Source organism: Linepithema humile, chromosome 4, assembly GCF_040581485.1.
Source record: "Linepithema humile isolate Giens D197 chromosome 4, Lhum_UNIL_v1.0, whole genome shotgun sequence".
NCBI classification, from domain to species: Eukaryota; Metazoa; Arthropoda; class Insecta; order Hymenoptera; family Formicidae; genus Linepithema; species Linepithema humile.
The window spans coordinates 9,075,744-9,103,632 of record NC_090131.1 but is presented as its reverse complement, the minus strand read 5'-3'; the positions used below and the strand labels follow the sequence as shown (position 1 = coordinate 9,103,632).

Sequence of the window (27,889 nt, the reverse complement as noted above, 5' to 3'; positions counted from 1 at the left end):
AAAATAATTTAAATGTACATTTTCAAATTACACAGGTTATTGAAAATAACTGATCTTTTGCTAAATAAACTGTAAATGCAAAAATAAATGCTTCAATACATGTATTTACAATACGTGTGTATTTATATTTCAAATCTGATTGATATACATAATCATGTTTTACAAGTATGCATTACCGACACTTTGTAGATATAGCACATATCGGAACCAAAAAGTCGTGGACATAGCATGGAAGAGACCCAAAAGATCGTGGACATTACCTACAGGATTCGTGGACATTGGCTACGTAGTTCAATGTGCACGTTTTGTGCACATAGAGGCGCTAGCCCACAGAAACACGAAAAATGCGGGCATGTCCACTCTCAGTCTTCTCTCTGCTCGCAGTCATCTAAGGTTTGTTCGCGTCGCATGCTCCTATGTACACCAAGGAGCATCTTGGATCACAGTAAGATGGCGGTTGGAGCAGATGAGGTTATGTGTACCAACCCTCAGTGACACAAACGGATTTGGGCACTTTTTAGTACTTCTGTTTCCTTTCATTGTTTCAGCAGCATGTTGCAGCATGGACATAGATTCGCTAGAAGTTCTTTTTACTATTTTCCGCATTATAACGAATGAGGTAAACGATAATTTTTTTGCTGAAAATTTAACTATCAGTCGTTTCTCTTGCTGATGACTATGTGCTATAAAAAAAAGATCAACAATATTGATATATATTCTGGTATAATCTAATTTCAAGAAAATGTAAAACTTTTATATATGATGATTGTAAAGATAATATTAATTATAGTGAAGATAATAATTTCAAAAATAAAAAATGCGTGTATATATATGTGCAATAAAAATTATAAAAAATGCTGAAGAAAGACTCTGTGAAGTCCATTAAATAATTATTGACACACATACACTACCCACACCACACAATTTTACTTCTTCAAATTATATGAAAAGTATTAATACTTAATTAATAACAAATTAATAGCAAATATAATAAAAGATTACTATGTTCAATGTGAGAAATTAACACACTTACCATTTATTGTTAATGCTGTCTTATTTGTCAACATATTGCAACAGGTAGTAAGTACAAATAGAAAAGCTTTTTCAATATAATATCTCTTTCTAAAAATTTTATTATAAGTAATTATAATATTACTGATCTAAGATTAAATTTTTTATTAATCTAACCTCATAACTTACCTATTTTAACACATCCATTCTCAATTATTACGCATGCGCGCACAATTGCCTCAACTGCACCAAGATCTATAGAGAGAAGGTTACCTCATACGCAAAGAGGGACGAGGGGCAAGAGGGGCTAATGCTGTGCGGGGCGAGCGGCAAGAGGGGCAAATGCTGAGCGGGGCGAAGTAAGGGGGGAGCTAGAAACAGCTTGTAGGCGAGGGGCGACGAAGGAAGGGGAGAGCATGATGATCTCATCGTCAAACAGTAGCTGTCTCTCTCGCACGCTTTAGTGTTTTCTCTCTCGCTCTTTTAATATAGAAATGCTTTGAGTTTTTATCGAAAAAATACTTTTATTTTGTAAAATATTGATAGCACTGGAAATTGCGTAATAAAAATTGAAAAGTAAATTAGAAAGGCGCTATAAATTTTATATATTGCAAATTATAGCGCTAGATATTTAACGTTTATAATGTTAAATATCGCTGCAACAGATGCATTTGTAATACAAATTGCTTTGTACTCGTATTTAGACTGTAATATCAATGAAAATAAAATATAATTTGGGGATATACATAAAAAACATAATTTGTAAAGTAGTAATAATAATAATAATAATAATATTATAACGGGGGGGCGTTCCTCTTTCGAAGCACCGCCCGCGGCACCCAGACATTGTCCATTGTGCCTCCCCTCATAAGCTTACTCATGAGAGACCTGTTTTTCTCCAAAAGAGAATCAGATCCCTCACCGGCAGCTTCCTGATCTGCTCGGGCTCAAGTAGTGCTGAGCCCAGCATCTTGTGTCTCAACCCTGCCTGTGCAGGACAGTCGCTGAGCATATGAAGGCTTGTTTCCTCGTCGTCTCCACATGCCCTGCACTTGGATGTATCGCTACGCCCAAGCTTGTACATGTGGTAGTTTAAGGTGCCATGACCCGTCAGTATGTGTACTGCTGTCCTGGCATCTCTCCTACTCAGAGCCCTTATGCTCCAAGTTAGTTCCCTATTAGGAGTATCTCCCATCAGAGCTCTAGCCTGTCTGCATTTGGACTCAGATTCCACTCTCCAGTGTCTTAGATGTTTTCTGCGGAGCCATTCTTTGATCCTTTCCTTTCCTAAACAAAAGGGGATTCCCAGAGCCGGCCCCGGTCTTACCATCGTTACTTCTGAACCCGCTTTTGCCAGCTGGTCCGCACATTCATTACCCTGGATGCCCAAGTGACCCGGCACCCAGGTAACGGTGACTTCTCTCTCTCTCGCCAGTTCGTTCAGAACGCACCTGCACTCCCGAACCAACCGCGACGTTATTGTCGGAGCCCCCAGCGCCTTGATGGCTGCCTGGCTGTCCGTACAAATCCTGATGTGCCCCCCCGCCTCTACTCTACTCCGCACGGTCTGAGCACAGCTTAGGATAGCCACAATCTCCGCTTGGAATACCGTGGCATAACTGTCGAGAGAAATGCACTCCTTCCATCCCTCTCGACTGCCAAAGAAGCCGGCCCCGGAGCCCGTGTCCGTCTTGGAGCCGTCCGTATACCAGACATCTCCTCCACGCACTCGAGCCCCTAAGTTTCCACCTTCCTTTTCCCACTCCTCCGGCCTCGGTATATGCACTTTGAAGCGCCTATCAGAAGCCCGAATAATAGGTATTCTGTCCTGTCGCATCTCGAATATCGGATCCAGCAGAACGTCTTCCGGCAGTCTCGTATGCCGGGCTCCCTTTTTCTATTTTAGTTCGCATCTCAGACGGTATGCCGCCATTGCTGCAGCAGCCACCACCACCTGATGAAATGGTTCGATGCCGAACATTACGCCCATCGCTGCCACTGGTGTCGTAACCATAGCACCCAGGGCCCCTCTCAAAATCAGAGCCCTGACATGCTCCAGCGCAACTTTGGCTGTTTTCTTTTGCACCCTAGTCCACCATACTACGGCTGCGTATGTGAGTCTGGGGCGAAGTATGGCTGTGTAGATCCAATGTATCATACTCGGTTTCAAGCCCCAAGTCTGGCCAAAGATCCTTCTACACATCCAAAAATACTGGCACAAGCTTTTGCACCAATTACGAAGGTGCTCTTTTCAAAGCAGTTTCTTATCCAGGATAACTCCCAAATATTTCACCGATTCGGTCGGAACTAACCTTACTCCTCCAAGAGTGGGTCCCACAATGGTGCCCACCTTGTATTTGCGAGTGAAGACAGTAAGACCGGTTTTCAGTGGATTCACCGCTAAACCTGTCCTTTGACACCACTCTTCTACAACTTCCAGTGCCCCCTGCATAAGCTCTAGAAGCGTCTCTAGGAAAGGGCCTCGCACAAGTATTGCCACGTCGTCCGCGTAGCCTTGTGCAGTGAAGCCTCTATCGTCCTGTGCCCTTAATAAACCGTCTGCTACCAGGCACTATAAAAGTGGGGAAAGTACTCCGCCCTGCGGGGTACTCTTCCCACCTCTTCCCACCCACCCACAGACTTTCGCAGTTCCCAGCGAAGTCATCACACGCCTCCCTAGCATGCCCCGGATCCACTCAACAAGTTTCATCGGGACACCCCTTCTGGCGGCTTCCTCACACTACCTCGTGCGGTGTGTTGTTAAAGGCGCCCTCTATGTCCAAGAAAGCACCCACTGCGTAGCCCTTCCTTTCCAGCTGCTCCTCAATAAACGCTACCGTCTGATGTAGAGCAGTCTCGGTGGAATAGCCCGAACGATACGCGTGCTGATTTTTGTGGAGAGGGTGACTCCACAGAGTTGTCTCCCTCAGATACGCGTCCACCAGCTTCTCCAATGTCTTAAGGAGAAACGATGTTAGGCTAATTGGCCTGAAATCCTTTGTCTTGGTGTAGCTCGTTCTTCCCGCCTTCGGAATGAAAACTATCCTGGCCAGTTTCCATGCGCTGGGTGTGTAGCCCATCGCGATACATGCTCTTAAGGTTCGAGTCAGTGGGCCCATGATCTGTTCCAGTCCCTCTTGTAGAAGAGCCGGAAAGACGCCATCCGGTCCCGCTGACTTGTAGGACTTAAAGGTGTTAATTGCCCATTTGACCTTCTCGGGCATGACAATCTTGGCCGCCATTTGCCAATCCGCTTGTCGGGCTCTTCTGAGTGAGCCCGGCTCCTTATATGCAAATAGCTCTCCCGGCTCCCTAGAAGCCCGAAAAGCTCACTTCCAGTAGATGCTCCAGACATTGCTCTCCAGTCACCACCGTCCCATCAGAGAGTGCGATGGCTTCCAGGGTCACATCCGGGTTCCTAGCGAGGATCCTGCAGATTCTTGCCGTTTCGGGCATTCCCTCCACTTCCTCGCAAAACTTCCTCCAGCTTTCCTGTTTCGCCCTAACCACAAAGTCTCTATACTCCTTCTGTGCCCTCCTAGAGAGCTCCCAGTCGGATTGGCGGCCCGTGTTCCTAGCTCTATTCCAGGCCCTGTGAGCCGCCACTCTGAGACCCTGCAGTCCAGGGGTCCACCAGGAAGTTGCTCTACTATTTGTAACCGCCCTTTCGGGGCAGTTACTTTCGTAGCAGTTTACCAGAGACCTCTGCAAGTAGTCCACACAGGTCTCCAGTTCGTCCTCTGTCCCGTGCCTCTTAGGGAAGCCTTTAAGACTGTTGGCCAGGTCTTTCCTATAGGAGTCCCACTTGATTTTCCTCGGATTCCTAAATTTGACCTCCTTCCCCCTAGCCTTAGCTATCCTGAAGGTGATCTGCCTATGGTCAGAGAGCGAGGGCTCCGTCGAGACCCTCCACTCCACCTCCTGTATCAACTGCCTGGAACAGACAGTGATGTCGAGCACTTCTCTTCTCGCTATAGTGCAAAAGGTGGGCTCGTCTCCTGTGTTGAGGATCTCCAGATCCGTAGATGCTAGAAACTCCAACACTTTCCTCCCTCTTTCATTGGTGTCCGAGCTTCCTCACACGGTGTGATGCGCGTTAGCGTCACATCCCATGATCAGGGGAAGCCGTTTCTTCTGGCAGTATTCTGCCAGTTTTATCACCGGTGCAGGCGGCACCGCCTCCCCCTCGTCATGAGAGAAGTAGGCCGAGCAAATAACCATTTTTTTCCTGTCACCGGAGTCATCAGTAAAATTCACTTCTACAGCCGCAACGTCCCTGGAACACAGGTGAGGTATCAGCTGGGCTTCCATACCCTTGACGGCCACGCAGGCCCTGGGCCGGTCCATTGATGGGGCCCTAAAGAGCCTACCGCAGGTCGCCAAACCCCTGATGCAACCTCGGATTACCCAGGGTTCTTGCATCAGTGATATGCATGTTTGTCTCCCAGCTTGTTGCCTGGCCAAAACAGCCAAGGCCCCTTTGCTGTGATGTAGATTAATCTGGGTGAAGGCCACCCCTCTCGATCCCGCCATTTGGCTGCGAGACCGTTTTAGGGGGCTCCTCCTTATCCCCCTTTACCCCTCCCTGGGCTCCACTTACCCGAAAGGCAACCCTGTCGAGCCCAAAGAATGGTCTGAAGTCCAGTGTCTTTAATTTGAGGACACTGGACCCCGGGACACCGAGGACTAGGTTCCCACCCTCCCTGGTGGCCCTTACCCCCTCCGCGAACACTTTCCAGCTCCCGGTGACGAGACCTGGGTTCTGTTTCTCCAGCCGCTTCAGGACCGTGGCCGCGCCCTCGGGAGGTCCCGGGACCCAAACCACCGCCCTGTGCTGCTTTTGAAGCGCGTCCAAGCCTATCACCTTGAGCCTGGCGCCCTCCCACGGAATGATGCCGCCGATCCGCCCCACGAGCCAACCCAGCGACGCCTCATCCGCGCATCTTACCACCGCCGCACCACTCCTTAGAGAGGTGCCGTGGAATCTGGGCACCGGACCTTCCTGGATCCCGTCGATCTCCTTCGAGACCGCACCCCTCAACAGAGTCAACTGCTCAGCAGTGATCTCTGTCTCGAGGTAGCTTTCCGCCACAATCACCCTCGCCAGAGGGTCAGCAGCGTCCAAGTAAGCATGTTGCCCGTCGCGAGTCCTTTGCTTTTTCAGCGGACGGTCGCCCGATGGAGGGGTATCCGTGGAACCCTTCCGACGTTTACCGTCGGCGTACAAGGTGGAGCCACGGGAAGAGAACGAGCCCCTTCCAGAGCCGCTGCTCTCATCCGCTTCGCCCTCCTTCTTTCGGCCCCGCACCGATTCTTCTTCGCTGGAGGTGAAACCTCCTGCCGCGCAGCCGGGCCGGCCTCACTTCCGGAGCCCTTAAGGGTCCCGTCCGTCGCCACCGTCCCAGCTCTTTCCCTCGGAGACCCGTCACGCGAGCCCTCCCGATCTCCCACTTCGTTCTCTACGTTTGATTTTAAGTCTGAATCCATAGTGGTCCCACGAGCAGCTAGGGAACTACACGGTCCGCCCACGCAGAGTCCCGCATGCGTGGGTAAGGCTGGATACTCTGGGGTTTCACCCGGTTCCCCAGAGACATCGTTCGCGACACTGCTCCCCCAGTGACATGCAGCCATCGCCACGATGGCTTACAACTTGAGATTGTAAAGTAGTAAAATAAAAGAAAAAATAGTACATATTTAAAAATTATTTTTAAAATAATATTTACTGTTTATATGCATTATTTACAAAAGAAATACTATAAAGAAATTTATTTTTTATATTTAATTGTGAAAACCTCAAAAATTGTCAAGAAATTGTAACTGAAATTCATAAATGTAAGTACAATTCTAGGATAATATAAAAAGCATCATACACAAATTTATTATGATACAAACTTAAATAATGAAATTGTAATATATGTTTCAACATTGCAAATGTGAATATTTATATGATAAAATTTACAAAGTGTTAACAATTTTTAAATATTTGCTAATAAAATATTATTGAAATGTTTCTGTTGAAATCTTAAAATAAACCTTTAAAACAAATATGATGGGGTATATATTAGGGATTATTAAATATGCGGCAACATTGTGATTATAAAATTTTATAAGTATCTATAATAAAAATTAAGTATAATAAATATAATAAGTATATAAGTATAATAATAAATATAATGGAAGGGGCGTCCAGAGCTGTCGCAGGATGTTAGTGCTACATTTTTAATTTTAATTTCTTAAAGAATTATTTTAATAAATTAATCTACAAGAGACAGTTAAATTGTACACCGATCTCACATCGAGATACGAATGTGTACGAAATTATAAGTATATTGTTCTCATATCGAGAAACATTTACTTACATATAGGAATTATTGGAGAGAAAGGAAGAGAGAAAAAATATCAGGGCGCGAGTGGCTAAGCCGGAAATTGAACCCGGGTCTTCCGCTTGCCGGGCGAATGTTCTGACCTTAAATCACGCGGGCAGCATGACGCGTTTGTCCTACAGAATTGTTGATTTCCTAATATATGAGAGATGAAATGTTAGAATCGTGGGGTATGAGTAGTTTAGTGGTCAGAACATTCGCCCGGCAAGCGGAAGACCCGGGTTCAATTCCCGGCTTAGCCACTCGCGCCTTGATATTTTTTCTCTCTTTCTTTCTCTCCAATAATTCCTATATGTAAGTAAATGTTTCTCGATATGAGAACAATATACTTATAATTTCGTACACATTCGTATCTCGATGTGAGATCGGTGTACAATTTAACTGTCTCTTGTAGATTAATTTATTAAAATAATTCTTTAAGAAATTAAAATTAAAAATGTAGCACTAACATCCTGCGACGGCTCTGGACGCCCCTTCCATTATATTTGTTGAATTTATAGAGCCTTTACATTATATGTGTTTATAATAATAAAATTTTTATAAGTATCTATAATAATAAAAATACATATATGTTGTATTAATCTGTTAATATTAAAAAATTATTAATTAATTTAACGCAAATAAATTTCTTTATATTAACAGATTAATACAACATATATGTATTTTTATTATTATAGATACTTATAAAAATTTTATTATTATACTTATATACTTATTATATTTATTATACTTAATTTTTATTATAGATACTTATAAAATTTTATAATCACAATGTTGCCGCATATTTAATGATCCCTAATATATACCCCATCATATTTGTTTTAAAGAATTATTTTAAGATTTCAACAGAAACATTTCAATAATATTTTATTAGCAAATATTTGAAAATTGTTAACACTTTGTAAATTTTATCATATAAATATTCACATTTGCAATGTTGAAACATATATTACAATTTCATTATTTAAGTTTGTATCATAATAAATTTGTGTATGATGCTTTTTATATTATCCTAGAATTGTACTTATATTTGAATTTCAGTTACAATTTCTTGACAATTTTTGAGGTTTTCACAATTAAATATAAAAAATAAATTTTTTTATATTATTTTTTTTTGTAAATAATGCATATAAACAGTAAATATTATTTTAAAAATAATTTTTAAATATGTACTATTTTTCTTTTATTTTACTACTTTACAAATGATGTTTTTTGTGTATATCCTCAAATTATATTTTATTTTTATTGATATTACAGTCTAAATACGAGTACAAAGCAATTTGTATCACAAATGCATTTGTTGCAGCGATATTTAACATTATAAACGTTAAATATCTAGCGCTATAATTTGCAATATATGTAATTTATAGCGCCTTTCTAATTTACTTTTCAATTTTTATTACGCAATTTCCAGTGCTATCAATATTTTACAAAATAAAAGTATTTTTTCGATAAAAACTCAAAGCATTTCTATATTAAAGGAGCGAGAGAGAAAACACTAAAGCGTGCGAGAGAGACAGCTACTGTTTGACGATGAGATCATCATGCTCTCCCCTTCCTTCGTCGCCCCTCGCCTACAAGCTGTTTCTAGCTCCCCCCTTACTTCGTCGCCCCTCGCCGACAAGCTGTTCCTAACTCCCCCCTTACTTCGTCGTCCCTCGCCTACAAGCTGTTTCTAACTTTCCCCTTACTTCGTCGCCCCTCGCCTACAAGTTGTTCTAGCTTCCCCCTTACTTCATCGTCCCTCGCCCACAACCGGTTTGCTTGAGGTAACCTTCTCTCTATAGATCTTGCAACTGCACCACCTTCGAAGGTGAGGCAAATAGAGCATGCTCCTAATTGCTCCTTAGGGCATGCTTCAATGCGACGCGAACATCTAATCGCCATATTGGTTCCGGTGACGCGAACGAATTGGAGTGCGTTGGAGCGAGTAGGAGCATGTTGGAGCATGCGACGCGAACAAACCTCTAGAGACCACTGCGGTCCACGCGCTTGCGCTGACGCTTCCACGTCACCGTACGACCACCGTTACACACCGTTTGTACCGCCGTTATAAATTTGTAATACGCGTTCGAACAACATACTAAAACGCTCCGTATCCACACAGCTGTACGCATCTGACTTTAAACTTACACAATAAACGTTATTATATTTTGTTACTACAACACCGAGCATTCTTTTCACGTGCCCCCAACCGACCGAACTCCTGATTCCGGCGAGTTATTCCGCGCAGACAAACGTACCGTTTCACACACTTTTAGAATGTGAAGAAATACTTAAAAAATATTAAATTAATTTTTATTATTATTCCATATTTCCCATCCTATTCACCGGCCTATCTTACAGTGCGCGAGTCACACCGTTGTAGGGAAGCATTTAAATAAATATACAATTTAAAAAGTTTTATTAAAATAAACTTATTTATATTAAATAAAATAATAAATTAATAAAATTAAGGCTATTATAATTAATAAGTTATTAAATTTGAGATTACAATTGTTGTGTTTTACGCCAAATAAACCACACTGAGGATTTACACTTTTAACTTGTGATATATTTAATATTTAACATACATGTGAATGCGAACTTGTTATTATGTAACGCGTGTCCGGTCTCTATTCTGTCTCTCTCTTCTGTGTATCGATATCTCGAACTCGCAACTCGCGCTACGTCTCCGTACAATAGTTATTAGACACTACAACAATGTTGGACAATATAGAAGTTATGTTACACTGACCTACCCTAGAGATCCTTAAAGGAGAGATCGGCAGAACGTTAACGATTTCTGATTAGTTCCGTCGCCTGGTGTAAAACCGGAAGTGTGAGAAAGAAAGAACATACTAAGATAGGGAGAGACAGGGAGTGAGCGAGAGAGAAGGCACTATACCACGCTATGCTATGGCCTATGGCTATACTTATACTCAGCTATACTGCATTACGACTGTTAACCTACGTAACGTGATATCGTAAACGTGTTGTAAGTTGTAAGTTTTAACGCGGGGACTGTTAAGAAATACTTTGTGCAAAGTATAAGGTATGTTATATTCTTGATTCTAAAATATAAACATCTGCGTAACTCTTCCGATATGATGTTTGTAAGCAATATAACCTCAAAAAAATTTTTTCATTTTTGTGTCAAGGTGGATAGATTGTACAATGCTTTTTTCGGCTTAGTATTTTATTTACTATTATTCCTTTGGAATCAACTTTGAGTAAGTTTATTACTTTTATTACTTTTATTTCAGATCTTTCAAATACAACCATATCCACCTCTCAAAGGAACTGCATTAAAATTTTATAAATAGAGGATACGAGACGCTTACAATCAAAAGATGCAGTTGGGAACTTCAATCAATCAAATTTACATTATCTATAGGTATTGTTCTATGCTGCAGAACGAGCAATTGTGATATAATAATGAAATTACAGTACTGGACAAAATAAATCATACATCTTTCAACAAATTGAATTTGTTAATGTAACTATTTTAAAAAAATAATAACAGTAATAAATTAAATTTATTGAAAGGTGTATGATTTATTTTATCCAGTACTGTATAATATAAAATTTCCAAGGAGAACAGAAAGTCAAGATAATGTGATTTGATATCTTGTAGATCAAAAAATAACAAAAAACGTCATTTTTACATCATTTTTGCCATAAACAATGTCAAATTGACATTATTTTGATTTTCTGTTTTCCTTGGGTTGTATATACTACAAATTGATTTATTGTATACACAACAATTACAAATAAACGAAATTATTTGCATCTTATCTTCTATAAATATTTTTATTTGCTATTCTATGTTTATATATATTTTTGTTTTTATATTTGTTTGTATGTACTTTTATTGTGTTTTTTTATGTGCCATAATAATTTTAATAATTTAATTACTTCTTTTATATATATTAATATATTAATTTCTATATAAGCATGAAGTATCGTACTGAGATAAAATTGTTTTTAATTATTTTATTGCACTAATGTCAGTTACAACAGAAAATAAATATATTAGTTATTGTATACATTCAAAATAAAGCGCTACGAACGTCACATCCGCTTTTACACCAAGATGGCGACAGTTCTGCCGATCTCTCTTTTAAGGATTTCTAACCTACCCTACTGCGAGATAAGCGCGCGCATCATGTTACACTACATGATAGAAGGAAACGAGCAAATCAGTGACTATCAATCTCTTTTAATCGCGGTGAATAATATAGAGTGAATTATTTCAGTTATGCATTTATTCTAAATACCAATAATATACTTTGTTTTTTTTTTAATACATATCTAGCCGCGGTAGAATATAAAATCGGAATTATAATAATGAGTTATAATAGCGTGCATGAATGCGTGCATAATTCTTTTAATCGGTATATAATATTAAGCACAACGCAAGGATAGAAGGAGAAAGGAGGAAAAAAATCACAATTAGAATATTTTTAACAATTTTTATTTTTTTTTTTTTTTTACAATCTTGTGTGCGCGCGCGCGCGCGCGCGTGTGTGTGTGTGTGTGTGTAAATAATAACGTAATAAAAATAATAATATAGTAATACAAATTATAAATTATAGATATAGAACATAAAATATTAATAAATATAATATAGTAATAATAATAATAATGTTGAGATAGGAGAAAAAAAATATATTTAAAATTTTAATAATAATATTATACTTATTAAGAGGATGCTAAAGTGACGGGCGAACTCCGACGCGAAAGCGCCATCATTTCGATGGTACTAAAAATGAAATAACATTATCGGCGTAGCCTACGCCGCGTAGGTCCGTGTGTATGCATTTGTTTGTAGTGGTAACTCACTACACTGACGTGTGGTCTGTGTACGTGTGTCATCGGAAGTTTGTAAACAAACGATGCTTGCGCTTGTTTCGTCGATTGAAATTTCGTCGCAAGGCTGCAATATAATGTCCAAGAAGACATAGGCGTATACAAGGTGTCAAATAAATATAAACTAAATATGATAAAATAATAAATAAAAATATACATATAATACTATATATATCATTGAAGAAAAATGTCATATATTTTTCTTATTTTTATCCTTATGTAGTAAATACAAAATAACTAATTAATTAATTAATTAATATACACATATATTGAATAAATAATTATCTTTATTTTGTATTTTATATGATAATGACTGAAATAATGAGAGTATATATCATTTCAGTTATATAAAATACAAAATAAAGATAACTATATATTCAATATATACAGGGTGTCTGGCAATAATCGCCCCACCGGTCATATACAGGTAGAGGAGGTCAAATCGAGTAGAAAAGTCCTTTACCATTTTTTAATTTTCATAATAAGTACTGAGTAATTAACAAAAAAAGATCGGCGAATCCGCGCGAGTAAAGCGCGCGCGGTGAGAAGGACGTCCCACTGCTACGCGATCACTAGAACGCAAGGCTCTAGCGTTACGCGCCGCTCGTATGTTGCCATTGTCATTTGTGCGCTCCTCCCAACGCTTCATCGCGCGCCTAGTGATCGCATAGCAGTGGGATATCCTTCTCGCAGCGCGCGCTTTACTTGCACGGATTCACCAATCTTTTTTCGTTAATTACTTAGTACTTATTACAAAAATCAAAAAATGGTAAAGGACTTTTCTACTCGATTTGATCTCCTCTACCTGTATATGACCGGTGGGGCGATTATTGCCAGACACCCTGTATATGTATGTATTGAATAATTAACTTATTTATCTATTTTGTATTAATTACATAAGAATAAAAATAGGGAAAACATATAACATTTTTTTCCAATTAAATATATAGTATTATACATACATTTTTCAAATAAAATATTTTATCATATATAATTTATATCTATTATGCCCGATTCCACCAACGTAGATTAACTTTAATCTCGGTTCAACTTACTCTTCACCTTTTTCTAATTCTTAGAACTAGAAAAAGATGAAGAGTAAGTTGAACCGAAATTAAAGTTAATTTATGTTGGTGGAATTGGGCATTAGACATCTTGTATAAGTCTATTTCGTCTCGTATGTACATCATACAGCCATACGATAGAATTTCAATAGCGAGAAAAAAGATGAAATAACCTTATAAATTATCCAATAAAACAAAAACAGACCACACGTGTAGTAAATTACTAACTAAAAGAAATACGAATTTCTTAAAATCTGCCAGTTCACGAATAAATCGTCTTTAGCTCTCTTTCTTCTAAACTGTTAGCTGACATTGGATCGTCTCTGACAATATTTTTTAAAATCTGCCAGTTCACGAATAAATCGTTTTTAGCTCTCTTTTTTCTAAACTGTCAGCTGACGTTGGATCGCCTCTGACAATATTTATTAAAAATTGTTAGCTGACGTTAGATCGCCTCTGACAATATTTCTTAAAATCTGCCAGTTCACGAATAAATCGTCTTTAGCTCTCTTTTTTTTAAACGGTCAGCTGACGTTAGATCGCCTCTGACAATATTTATTAAAAATTGTTAGCTGACGTTAGATCGCCTCTGACAATACTTCTCAAAATCTGCCAGTTCACGAATAAATCGTTTTTAGCTCTTTTTTTTCTAAACTGTCAGCTGACGTTAGATTGCCTCTGACAATATTTATTAAAAATTGTTAGCTGACGTTAGATCGCCTCTGACAATATTTCTTAAAATCTGCCAGTTTACGAATAAATCGTCTTTAGCTCTCTTTTTTCTAAACTATCAACTAACGTTAGATCTCCTCTGACTATATTTATTAAAAATTGTTAGCTGACGCTAGATCGTCTCTGGCTTTTGTAATTCTAAATTGCCAATCCACGAGAAAACCGCCTCTGGCTTGTCTTATTCTATATTGCCAGTCCACGAGAAAACCGCCTCTGGCTTGTCTTATTCTATATTGCCAGTCCACGAGAAAACCGCCTCTGGCTTGTCTTATTCTATATTGCCAGTCCACGAGAAAACCGCCTCTGGCTTGTCTTATTCTGTATTGTCAGTCCACGAGAAAACCGCCTCTGGCTTGTCTTATTCTGTATTGCCAGTCCACGAGAAGACCGCCTCTGGCTTGTCTTATTCTGTATTGCCAGTCCACGAGAAAACCGCCTCTGGCTTGTCTTATTCTATATTGCCAGTCCACGAGAAAACCGCCTCTGGCTTGTCTTATTCTTTATTGTAAGATATTTTTATTACGTCATATGCTTTATATACATATATAATGTATATTATGTGCTATATTATCTATATTCATATCAAAATATCTTTTTAAAATGACATTATTTTGTATACTCTTTTTACAATAAATGTATATGATATATGCCATATTTTTTATTTCTAAAGCATGAAATATAAAGATATTTTTAATTTCTTGTGCCTATCATTTGTAAAAAAATCTTGATAAAAGAAACAACATTAATTTTGCGACTTGCAATAATCTGTTTCATTATATGCTTCTCTTAAATACTTACAATTAGCCTTATTTTACGTGATTAACTTGGTATTTAAAATACGTATCAAAATCGAAAATGTATTTCTATTACAGTAGAAAAGAAACATTCTTGTCTTACAACACAGAGAAATGGCAAAATATAATATTGTCTAAAGTATAGTCCAATAAAAACTGTTAAAATTGAACATTTTATGAAACCACTGTGATTTATGAAAAATCAGAACTATTATTTTAAAAATATAAACATATTTCGACTGTGTGTTTTAAACTGCACTACACATTCAAAAATCAGAAAATAATTTTATTTCTGCAAAGTTGTGCATAATGTCAGTGGAAAAGTGATTTTTTTGTTATTGCATATACATGATATTTTACCATTCTTCTATGGTGTAAGACTACAATGTTTTTTTTTTACTGAATTAGAAATTAATTTTATATTTTGATTCGTATTTTAGATACCAAGGTAAACGCATAAAATAAGACTAATTGTAAGTATTTAAAAGAAGTATATATTAAAACAGATTATTGCAAGTCAAAAAATTAATGTTTTTTTTTATGAAGATTTTTTTACAAATGATACATACAAGAAACTAAAAATACCTTTATATTTCATGCTTTATAAATAAGTTATATGACATATACATTTATTATAAAAATATATACAATATACAAAATGATATTAACTTTTTACATAGATACTTTGATGTGAATATATATAATATAAAGCATATAATATACATAATATATACACATGAAGCAGATAAATAAAAGTATTTTACAGAAATTAAAATATGAATGTATGTAACTAAATAATGTAAATGTTTGCAAAAATGTTGCAAAATGTATAATATGCAAAATGCATAATTATGTATAATACATACACTTTTTTTATCCTTTAGAGTGCCTTCAACCCATTTTCTTCAGCCGGGTTTCCTAGCACATAACACACACACACGACTAACACACACACGACTAACACACACATAACTAACACACACATAACTAACACACACATAACTAACCTTAAAGATTCTGATGTATATAACAGATAGCACTAAGAACTGTATAGCGCCTCTATGCCAAAATCCGGGAACTAATCTGCTGCTCTTTTTAACCTTATTATCGTCTATATTGCTCGCATCCTTTGCATAATTGTAATTCGCGACGCATTTTAAAATTACATCTCTGAACTTAATTTGAAAGGTTTCCTGTTAATCTTTGATATACTCTTTTTCGGCCAGTACACTCGTTTTGCATGTACAAACTGTATAATTTTTATAAAAAATAAATATTTATATGCATCGACAGCTTGTCGGTAAAATTTCCAAATTTTTTTCTTTTTTTTGTTTTAAAGCTAGTTCTTGCCGATGTATTAGAGTGTGTACTTTAACCACATAAAAGGATTTGTAATTCTATTGAAGCAATAAAAAATGCCGTGTTAATTACAAAATTGAAACTCGATCGGTAAGAAAGTGTAAATTCAGCATCCTCTTAATATAATCAAATTCTTTGATAGTTCTCATATTAATAAGATATAGTTTCTCTTTATTGAGTTCTCTGTATATTTTTTTTTTTTTTTTTTTTTTTTTTTCTGCATTTGCAAATGATTTCGTGCGCCACGCGCAGGATGCAATATAACTTATACCACTACACGCACTGCGTTTCATGATTCCGGGTGTTTTCTAACTAGAACACGCTAAATTGCACTGTGTTACACCGTGTGAAACTTTTGTTGAAACGATAAAGTGTAAATCTAATTTCTGAAAATCTTAGTAGAGGGCATTATAGTTCTCCATTCTTATTACTAGGAAGAATTGACATTATTGTAATTATTGTAACAACGAAATTAGAAGAGATTGACATTACTGTAATAACAAAAATTATTGTAATTAATTTTTATAGTTAACCAAATTTTGAATGAGGATATATTTTGATTAAATTTTGTTTTAATTTTACTTTTATGTGAATTGCAGATGATGAATCGTAAGGTTATATTTACTTTGACTAAAACTGCTGAGATAAGTAGTGATAGTGATACTTCAATAAGCAGTAATGTTAGCAAAATGATCCAATGAAGCAATTGCGTTGTTACAATGTTTGTACGTAAATTCTGAAAAATATAATAAAATATGTAACAAATGTTTTATTGATAATAATAAGTAATAAAATTTGTATGGCATATTTTGTATTGTATTTTTTAATGTTTTATTTTACCATTAACTTCCAAAATATGATCCATTGAGATTAAATTTATAGAGATAGAGCTTCATAATTTTCAATTTTGTACTCTCGCTCTCTCGTATCGTTGTATTATTACATTTATAAGTTATGATCAAAAGTATTACCATCATTTAAAATTATAAAATTTCTTAAAATGTTGGTAACACTGGGACATTTTACACGCCTGTACTTAGCTTTTTATTGTGTCGAGCAGTGTAACATGGTGTCACTGTTGGAATAGTTTGTGTTGGACACAGTGTCACACTGTGTCATCTGTGTAACTTGTTGGAAAACACCCTCCGGTGTAGGTACACTAGTAGCCCGTTTACATCGGAGAATTACATACACTGGCGCCGCGCTGCGTCACTGCACAGCATTCATTTCTATTGCTTGGTTGATTGCGACTCTGCATATACTTTATGGCTATGGCTGGACCACGTGACTTTGTTTCCCGCCAAGTGCCGGACAATTCATGCATTTGTTTTCTTCAGAATTTATCTTAGATTTATCAATATTTTTGAGACACGTTTTCTTTGCGACACATGCGTGATTTTCTGAATTTCTTGGAATTCTGAGATTGATATAATATCGCCCAATTTTACACGACATGTCCGGTCTCTTATAGTTCCGCCCCTCTCTATTTCACATTGATTAGCACCTGCTTACACAAGTATGTACTTACGGTTTCTCTGAAGGAACTCTCAATCTCTTGTCCACCGAGTGTCTGGGCCCACAACCTGGCAGAATGCGCGAGGCTGGACGGAGGTGAAGACAGGTGAAGATAGGGCACAATTAACCACCGATTTGTATCACAAATATAACTGACGCACTGCGCATTCTTTATTAAGTACCTCTGGATATAACGCTTATCTCTACTATTTAACAATACTGAACAATACTGGCTATTAATATAAAATCAAATAAAAAACTAAAACTGAGAAAGTCGATGTGGCTTCAACGACGGTCTTCATAGAAGTGAAGTAAAGCGTGGCGCTGCTACGCCGTAGAAAGATAAAAAAAAACAAAAAATAACTTTTAGTAATATAAGAGAGAGAAAAAGGGAACCACACGCCATCTCTCTTTCTTCCAAAGGCCAGAAGAAATCTTCACTCCAACAATACCCCCATAGCAAAGAAAACCACAGTGACATTAAAACAGACTTACAATAGAGTCACAAGGTTACAGAAAAATTGAGATGTCATTGTGACATTATCAGAAGTTACAGTGATATCATTAGTTACAGTCGTGGTGATATCATTATAATATGACATCAAATGTCGCAGAAATATTACAACATTCTAAAAACAGTATTTAGTCATTAGTTCGTTTGCTTGCTGCTATGTGACGCATTTATGCGCTATCTATCTCGTATTTAAGTTTTAATCATGAGAATTATATAAAACTTGCAAAAGGCAGCTAATAATATTAAAGATGTAATAACTTTCTATCAGTTTAATATCTGAATCCAAACAGAGAATTTAGATAGACTGATTGTTCAGAAATTGAGTAGATAAATATCTATTTCTTATTTTATATTTTTATTTTATTTTTCATATCACAATGATGTCATAGCGACATTATATCTGTGATAAAGCAGACATTCGTATGTCACCACGATTTTATTATGACATATTTGAGCGTCATAGAGAAATATCATTATGATATCACTGTGATTTGTTTTGCTATGGGAGTATAATCCTCACATCTAACATAATTTGTATAATGCGTGCGTTATAATCGGCAGCTATATTTCTCACAAGAAATATAGCTTGTTCTAGCTACAGTATCAAAACTCATTTACTCAATGCAATTATTATTATTTGGCAATGAGACCTAAATTTTCTAGAAGATATTACTAGAATGTTGCTGTCATAAATTTTACATGTGACAAACAATATTTTAGCAGATACAAAAAATAGCGATACATTTTTGTTGTGACACCTAGAAATGTACCTACATCAGCAAAACATTTTTTTCAGTGCAAGTCACACAGACCGCTCGGCTCGAACAATCAGCCTCTTCTCACTGATTGTCGACTTTTTTGAATCTTTTTTATCAGGACATAACAATATGTATGACAATAGGTGACGTGCGGGTCTTATTATTTAAAAAAAAAACAAAATTTTATTAAATTAAGAACAGCATTATTTCTAATAATTATTAATAATATAATTCGTAATTTTTTAATTCTTATTCAACTTTTAAAACTATTGTTCAAATATTGTTTTTAATTGTATAATTTAAAAAAATTAAAATAAAATTTGATTTTATACAACAAATCTTTTGCGTCAACAAATTTTCTCGCGTGCCATCTGCGGCACGCGTGCCGTAGATTCGCCAAATTTAATACAGTATATGTATATGTCACATGTGTGTGTATGTGTACATTATTACACATTTTACAAGTTTTGTATTCAAATTATATCATTTATCTAATTTTTGAACCTGAAATTCTCATTCAAACTGCTCTACAATCTGAAATTTCTAAGCATTAAATTAAAGAAGAATTCGCCTAATTAAATAACAGGCTAACGAGTAAATTCACAAATCGCAAAAAAGATGACATCGAAAAAAGTGTGATAAAATAATAATACTCTTTTTCATAAACACGCCTTTATTACGTTTTACGATACATACATAGTGACTGACTTTCATACGCTACGCGCACGTAAAGTACGTCGTCGTTGTAAGAAAAATAAAAAAGGACTCGTGCTCTTTTTATATATCTCCCCCCTGTCCAAGATTTATTGTTATCCATTTTACAATAGTGATGGTATAACCAACGAGAAACCGAGTTCGTGTCATAGCTTTTCTAACTAAAAATGAGTCACGAGATAGATGATCAGCCTACAAAGAGTTTTACATCGATATTATAGTATAACATTTTATTTCACAATCATGACACATTTTCAAATTCGAGAATCGACTTCATTGCACAAATCTTACCGATAGATAAATAGATGATACAATCATCTCTCCGATCAAGGATACATCGAAGACAACTACTTGCGCTTGTTTAAACTTTTAAATGTCAAATACACAATACATTGAAAATATTTTTTCTTCTTTCTTTCTTCAAATAAATCAGAACCAATCTAGCGTTTGTGCAAAATTTACAGATTATTTCGATCCAAGTCACATGTTCGAGTGAACGTGGTTACTTATTCGAAGGTGTTTATTTATCAGCAATATCGAATTATGCATTCACATTTTTAACCCCTTAATTGTTAATAAATAAAAACAATTTACATTGTTAGAAAATAATATTTATAATACAATTTTTAATTAAATTCACGTAAAGATGGAATATTCGGAATATTTTGGACATTAAATTCAAATCTCCAGTTAAAATTTTGTAATTCCAAATTGTTAATGCGACATGACAATTAAAAATTCAAATAATAAATTTTGTATAAAAATTTTGCAGAAAATTTTAAGAATTTTTAATTTATAAATTAAGATGTAAATTTTATATTGTATTGATTCAAAGATAAAAAATAAAGAAACTTTTCATGAAGTATAATTCAATTAAAAAATTATAGATTTTTAATGCAGATTACAATAAATTTTATTTTGTTTTATGTTAAAAATAATATTTTCTTAAATTTTTAAATTTTATGTTAATACCCATAGATTTTTGGATACCATAATTTTGCAAAGATGCCATACATAAAAAATATTTTTTAATTGCTGTATATATAGATCATTAATACTTAAAGGGTTAATGGTGATTTTACATTGACCTACTTACTTTGATTAATTAGTGCTTCTCGTGACGAGAATGACTAAATAATTTTACAAATTCCTGTCTCATCGTCATCATGGAATTAAAACATTTACTGGATGAGATCATCTCGACTTAATGTATTGGATATTAGAATTACGTATTTGGTATCTTTCGTCTCCTATGTATAATTTTAATTTGTTTATTACACTTGGTTAATAATCTCTTCGATTTCCTTAACGTTCGTTTAACATTTTCTTTGATTTAATAAATCAATCATACATCTTTCTTATATTGTACGAAACAGTCTCGATTTGTGTCAAAGAAGTATTACCCGTGTTAAGGAATTTTGTGTTTTTCAGATTCCATTCACAGAAGAGTATCTTTGGAATGGGAGCGATACGAGTATTCGTTGTCATAGGTCCACGAAGACGAGGAGAGTTCTACAAGTTGCATGTCTATTGTAATCGCAGTTATTGTAGCTGATTGTTGCAACTGTCGTTGGCGGTGAGCAGTGTAACAATTGACCGCGGCCTTTGGACAGCCTCGTCAACCCCTCTCAGATAAATCTCAGCAAGAGCACTCCTCTTCTCTCGGTAGTTCGTGGCCCAGGGAATCCTTTATTGCATTAACAAGAATGTTGTAAAGCAAAGAGAAGAGATTTATTGGTACACACAATAATCAAAGATGGAAAAATTATATTTTAACAGTAATCTACAATCAATAATGCTTTTTTAAGATGCTGTTATCGAATTTATTAGAATTTAATAGATAATAATAGAAATTAAAAAAATTACTTTAAAATTTTTTTAATTTTGTAGAAATGCGTGTTGTTAAATCGCAATCGAGAAATTTACGCCTAAAAGCAAGAGTTCGAGAAATGTACTTACTCTTAGAATATGTAAATAATTTAATTTTATTGTTCGATTTTGTATCTTCCTTTGTATCTTTATTGTCCAAGAACTATAATTCTATGTGTGTCCTTCTTTTTCTGTAAGACTTCAAACTTATAAATTTGTATTTCTTGTGTAATATCGAGGTCGTGAGTGCGTTTATGTTTAAACTATACGCGTCTACGCGTAAACTATATTTAACACGTCATCTACGTAGATCAGCGCTCGGAATTACACTGAAAAAAAAGATTGGTTATAATAATTCAAATTTGGTAAAAATTACTAAGAACTTTGGTGACATAGTTTCAACTAAACATATTGGTAATGACAAAATAATTTGGTTAATGTTAACAAATAATTGTAGCAAAATTTGATACGACTTGGTTAATATTGGCAAAGTTTGATGATTATTAACAAATAATGATAAATATTATCAAAGAATTTGATAAGTATAAACAGATTATTTTGTAATAATTATTGGTGTTTGGTAAATATTACCAAACTATATATGATAATTATAACAAAACGATTTGTAAATATTAACGAATTGTTCAGTAATAATTTCCAAATTATTTGATATTTATCATAAACTCATGTAATAACTATAACTAAATGATTTACAATTAGTAAGTATTAACCAATTTTTCAGTAATAGTTATTAATCGTTGTAGAGAAAGGAGGATCGAAGGTCAAAGCAGGATTTCAATTGCCAAATTTCTTCTTTAATCGATAATGATAATAATAATAGACGTTTCGATCGATTTTTCGACCATCTTCAGTATACAGAGTCTAATATGTTGTACTAGCTTTCATTTAGTGAGAATTAATTGCCAGTTGTAAGTCTTTCCGATTTTAAACTGACTAGTGCTAGAACTGATTTCACAAAACGATTCGTAACACAGCCTCCTAATGTCACATTTGACGAATTTGTTACAACCGGTCCTCCTTTCTCCACAACGATTAATCAGATCACTACGAGTACGTACGAACTGATACTGATTCCGGTAGCATGCAGTAGCACGTTGAAGAAATGGCTCCCGTGCCACATACATGCGTATCGTGTTCAAAACAAATGCGACTCAACGTGATATTGCGCATAAGGCACAGGAATATGATAAACTGATAGATTTCGTAAAGAATAATCTCTGATTTAGTAATACCAAATAATGTAGTAACTGTCAACAAATCAATCAGATAATGCTTTCAAGACAATTTAGTATTAATTATCAAATTGTTTGCTGATTATCATCAAACTTTTCGATAATAAATACTATGTAATTTAGTTAGCTCGACTAAACACAAAATTTGTTCTTTTAAAATATTTGTAATTATTATCAAATATTATGTTATTATTATTATAATTAATAATAACAACCAAATAATTTTAAAACATGCATTACTAAATGCATCTTACAAGTTTACCTAGAATTTTTTTTCAGTGTAGTTGCACATTTCGGGCCGATTTCTGAGACGACGCCTTCTGTTTCCCCACTACCGCCCGGCTGCTGGCGACCGAGCCGCCGATAGCTCTGGCTCAGGAGCGTTTTATATTAGAAATAAGCTGGATTGTTTAGGCATCTCTCAGGAAATCGTAACATTTTCTTCACTACATAAATAATGTTTATTTTCATTAATACATAATATATATATATTTAATTATTAATGAAATTAAAACATTATTTATGTAGCGAAAAAGATATTACTATTTTCTGAGAGGTGTCTCAACAACCCAGCCTATTTCTTATACAGGGTATCTGGCAATAATCGCCCCACCGGTCATATACAGGTAGAGGAGATCAAACCGAGTAAAAAAGTCCTTTACCATTTTTTGATTTTCGTAATAAGTAATAAAATAAATAGTAAAATAAAAGTAATAAAAATTTTGTAATAAGTTTGTACTGAGTAATTAACGAAAAAAGATCGGCGAATCCACCCAAGTAAAGCGCGCGCGACGAGAAGAGACAACCCACTGTTACGTGGTCGCTAGGACGCAAGGATCTAGCATTACGCACCGCTCGTATGTTGCCGTTGTCAATTGTAGAGCGCTCCTCCCAACGCTTCATCGCGCGCCTAGTGATCGCGTAGCAGTGGGACGTCCTTCTCGCCGCGCGCGTTTTACTCGCGCGGATTCGCCAATCTTTTTTCGTTAATTACTCAGTACTTATTACAAAAATAAAAAAATGGTAAAGGACTTTTTTACTCGGTTTGACCTCCTCTACCTGTATATGACCGGTGGGGCAATTATCGCCAGACACCCTGTATAAAACTTCTGAGCCGGAGCTATCGGCGGCTCGGCCGCCAGCGGCCAGGCGGTAGTGGGGGAACAGGAGGCGTCGTCTCGGGAATCGGCAAAATGTGCAACTAATTCCGAGCGCTGTCGTAGATAATGCATTTATGATATTTGATTTTATATTTTTGTTAAATTTTTATTAAATATATTTTTTTTGTACCTTTGCTATAAACAGGAATGTAAGAATAAAATATTATATTTTTTTGTAGGTGAATTAAATAATTGGATTTATCGACATCTCCACGTATCTAACACAATACTTATTGCATTATTGTTGCTTATAAATATTTGGCGCGAAGATGATTTAGCAGTATTTCATACAAGTCAAAAACAATTACAAACGAAATATTATCTAACGCAAAAAACACAGATAGTTTCCATTTTTACGTGATAAGTAATTATCTCTAAGAATTTCTATTATATTTATTGTGTGAAATATATTCCCTAACAGCACACGATATCCTGCGTATCATCCCATTTTCATACTCATTCTACTGTGATTATCCGTTAAATACTGAGATCAATCCTATAATATCTTTTGCAGTATTATTCGGTTTTCTTTCGCACACGTATAATCTTAGGTTTGACTCAAACGTACGGAAGTGATACATACGCACTTCTATCGCGCTCGTATAATCTCAAGTTTGACGAGACCAGCACTAACTTGCGCCATTTACATACGTAATTCCTATTTCCGGTCTTTTCCCGCTTGCCCGGCATCAAGTGACACCACGCAACACCACGTATCCGAGGTTTTACTGATATCGAAGGTAATCTTTTTTTCCTTTAAGTTTTATTTCACAAAATAGTGAATAAAGTGTAAGAGCTAGATAGTGTTTGTATATGATTTTTGTAATATTTTTATTATTTTTTATGTACTTGTTAAATTATTTTGCTTAAAATATTTTAAGGTTATGTTCGTAAACTTGCATTATAATTGCCTCTCATCTCTTTGATTTTTGGTTAAATATACAATACATTTTCTTAATTATTTTTTAAACAATGTCTTAAAAAGATGATTTAACATAAAACTGTTTTCAGTTCGCAGTATTGTTCCTTTAAAGTTCTCTAGCTTAGGCTTCTAGAACTTTATTTTATATTGTAAGTTTTATGTAAATATTTTTACGCTTACGGTCGTAATTTTGAAATAAAAATATCAATTAATACGAAATTGACTGATTAATTAACCTAATCTAAATTATCCTATACAATATATGAACGCGCGTTTCAGCGTTTGGCTGTGTAAATGTGTGCATGTATATGTGATCTACTGCAACATTCCCATTTTTATCCTATCTTGATACTGTCTTTAAACTATAGACCTTCCTGCGAAATTCTATGGAAGATGATACCGCGGACATACGATGATTCCTAGAACGTACTACGTACATCGCAGTACATTTGAGAATGTTCTGAGAATATTACAATTATACTTTTGCGATATTCTTAGATTGTTCTCAGTATCTACATGTGCTGTTAGGGTTGGGCTGTATCATAAGTCCGTAGTGCTTTTTTACCGAAGACAATGCTATCGGTCTGGTGGGATTGAGAAGGTGTCATCTACTTCGAGTTACTTCCAAAAAATCAAACTATCACGACCGAGCTTTATTTGCAACAACTGCGACATCTGGCCAATGCGATTCGACAAAAACGACCAAACCACCGATATAATGTCATTTTGCAACATGACAATGCCCGGCTGCACACAGCTAATTTTACGAAAGCAGCCATCCAGGAGCTACGCTCGGAGGTTCTGCCGCATCCGGAACCTCCTACTCACCATCCCGTCGGATTACCACTTTTTCCATTTCCTCTCCAACAATATGCGTGGCATTACCTTTAAAAACGACGAAGAAATACAAAATTGGTTTGCCGCTTTTTTTTTGCCTCCAAACCAGCTCACTTTTATCGCAGTAGGATCGAAAAACTGGTCGAACGTTGGGAAGAGATCGTAAATAGTGGAGGGGAATACAGGGTGATTCAAAATAACCTGATGTCCTTGCAATGCCATATTCTTGAACGAATTCTGAGACGATTTTTCCTTTTACAAAATTTTGTCCGAAGCTTAGTTTTCGAGTTATAATTGAAAATAGATAGCAACTTACGAGTTCGGTACAACGGGCAGGCAGGGACGCGCAACGTATAATGAGACTGTCAAGTGTTTACTATCGTCTCATGACACATTACACCGTCCCTGTCTGTCCGTTGTATCGGACTCGTAAGTAGCAAACTATTTTCAATTATAACTCGAAAACTAAGCTTCGGACAAAATTTTGTAAAAGGAAAAATCGTCTCAGAATTCGCTCAAAAATATGGCATTGCAAAAACATCAGGTTATTTTGAATCATCCTGTATATTATAGATTGATTTATTTATGTTTATGTTAAAAATTATTTGTAAAAGTTAAAAAAAATTGTTACGGACTTATGATACTTGTCATTTTGAAAGAAATGAAAGCTGAACTTCGATTCCCGTCCGATTTTGATGAAATTTTACAGACACGTAGTACTTACTAAATGTAGTCGAATGCCACAAATGCGAATGTATGGAAACATCTAATTTCCAAGAAATTCAAATTTTAAGTATCTGGCTGGATTAACGATTTTTAAGATTTTAATATGAAAAAATGGTTAAATTTCAAAAATTTTTTGCCAAAATGTTTTATTTTATTAGTATTTTATTAGTTTATAGAGGTACCAATGTATCAAAATATCATTATCAGTAAAAAACAAAAAATTAAGAAAAATTATTTTCTTACATTTGTAAACATAATCAACGTTTGAACAATATTAGTAGCCAAAAACTAATGAAATATAACCAAATCTAATATAAACTATGTAACATAAACTAAATTGAATCCTTTTCATTATTTTTTTTCAAGTCAGAACATAACCTACAATTGATACTTTACTTATATATGATTACCTACTTTAATATGTGATAGACTTATCAATAGGGATCTTTGCAAATATTTACAAATCCTTCTTTAGTATGTGGTAGATTTATCAATGTAGGAAGGCAAAAAATTTAAACATTATGTCAGTCGCTTACATTTAAACCTTGCGTAGAGGTCAATGCTAATTTTTATAAAAATTTTTAGTATATAAAAAAAGGGTTTAATTTAGTTTATGGATAAATATTTACATAAGGTCAGCACCTTCAAAAGTCAATGGCCTTGACATATGTTGTCAAGGACATATCCCCAACAATCAAAAGGTTTTAGCCATTGCTTGTTGTTTATTAAAAAGTTATTAACAAAAAAAAATTATTGAAAACATCATCGTTTTCCAGGTTCCACATGGGTTTACAACTTTCTACGCAAAGCAAGGTTCAATCCAGATCCTGTGTGTATAGTTTTTTGATGGTGGAACCCCTCCGTAGAAGAGGAGGAACACACTATTTTCACGCATACACTTTCCACGCGAAGCGAGGTTCCACATGGGTTTATGAATTTCTACGCAAAGCAAGATTCAATCCAGATCCTGTGTGTATAGTTTTTTGATGGTGGAGCCCCCCCGTAGGAGAGGAGAAACACACTGCTTTCACGCATACACTTTCCACGCGAAGCGAGGTTCCACATGAGTTTGCAACTTTCCACGCGAGGTTTTTAACTTTCAGTTGCAAACCGATGTGGAACTTCGCTTCGCGTGGAAAGTGTATGCGTAGAGGCAGTGTGGTCCGCCCCTCCTACGGAGGGGCTCCACCATCGAAAGACTATACACATAGGATCTGGATTGAATCTCGCTTTGCGTAGAAATTCGTAAACCCATGCGGAACCTCGCTTCGCATGGAAAGTGTACGATAATGTATTCAATAAATTTTTTAAAATAACTTTAATAAACAACGAGCAACGGCTGAAACCTTTTGATTGTTATTCGGGGATATGTTTTTGACAACATATGTCAAGGTCATTGACTTTTAAAAGTGCTGACCTTATGTGAA

The 27,889-nt window shown here is 35.8% G+C and overlaps 1 protein-coding gene and 2 long non-coding RNA genes across 10 annotated transcripts in view; 1 reads left to right on the top strand and 2 right to left on the bottom strand.

Annotated features, from left to right (window-relative positions):
* Positions 1-100: 100 nt before the first annotated feature.
* On the bottom strand, positions 101-1,412 carry LOC136999329 (uncharacterized). Its single transcript, XR_010889699.1, has 2 exons — positions 1,034-1,412; positions 101-533 (listed from the first exon to the last, which is right to left on the bottom strand). It is a non-coding gene; the product is annotated as an uncharacterized lncRNA (long non-coding RNA).
* Positions 1,413-9,169: 7,757 nt separating this feature from the next.
* Positions 9,170-11,170, top strand: LOC136999599 (uncharacterized). The gene is made up of 2 exons (XR_010889924.1): positions 9,170-10,428; positions 10,640-11,170. It is a non-coding gene; the product is annotated as an uncharacterized lncRNA (long non-coding RNA).
* Positions 11,171-19,636: 8,466 nt separating this feature from the next.
* Alk (Anaplastic lymphoma kinase) overlaps positions 19,637-27,889 on the bottom strand; it is a 233,657-nt gene continuing 225,404 nt past the window's right edge. For 5 of the 8 annotated variants that reach the window (XR_010889916.1, XM_067353965.1, XM_067353962.1 and 2 more), the window contains one exon: positions 19,637-21,382. Coding sequence is in view for 4 of the 8 variants with exons in the window: in XM_067353965.1 (XP_067210066.1) it covers positions 21,335-21,382 (48 nt within the window). In the remaining 4 variants the exon portion in view is untranslated. Of the gene's footprint in view, positions 21,383-21,654; positions 21,894-27,889 lie in introns of all 8 variants that reach the window. The other 3 variants (XR_010889918.1, XR_010889915.1, XR_010889917.1) reach the window with 2 other exon arrangements.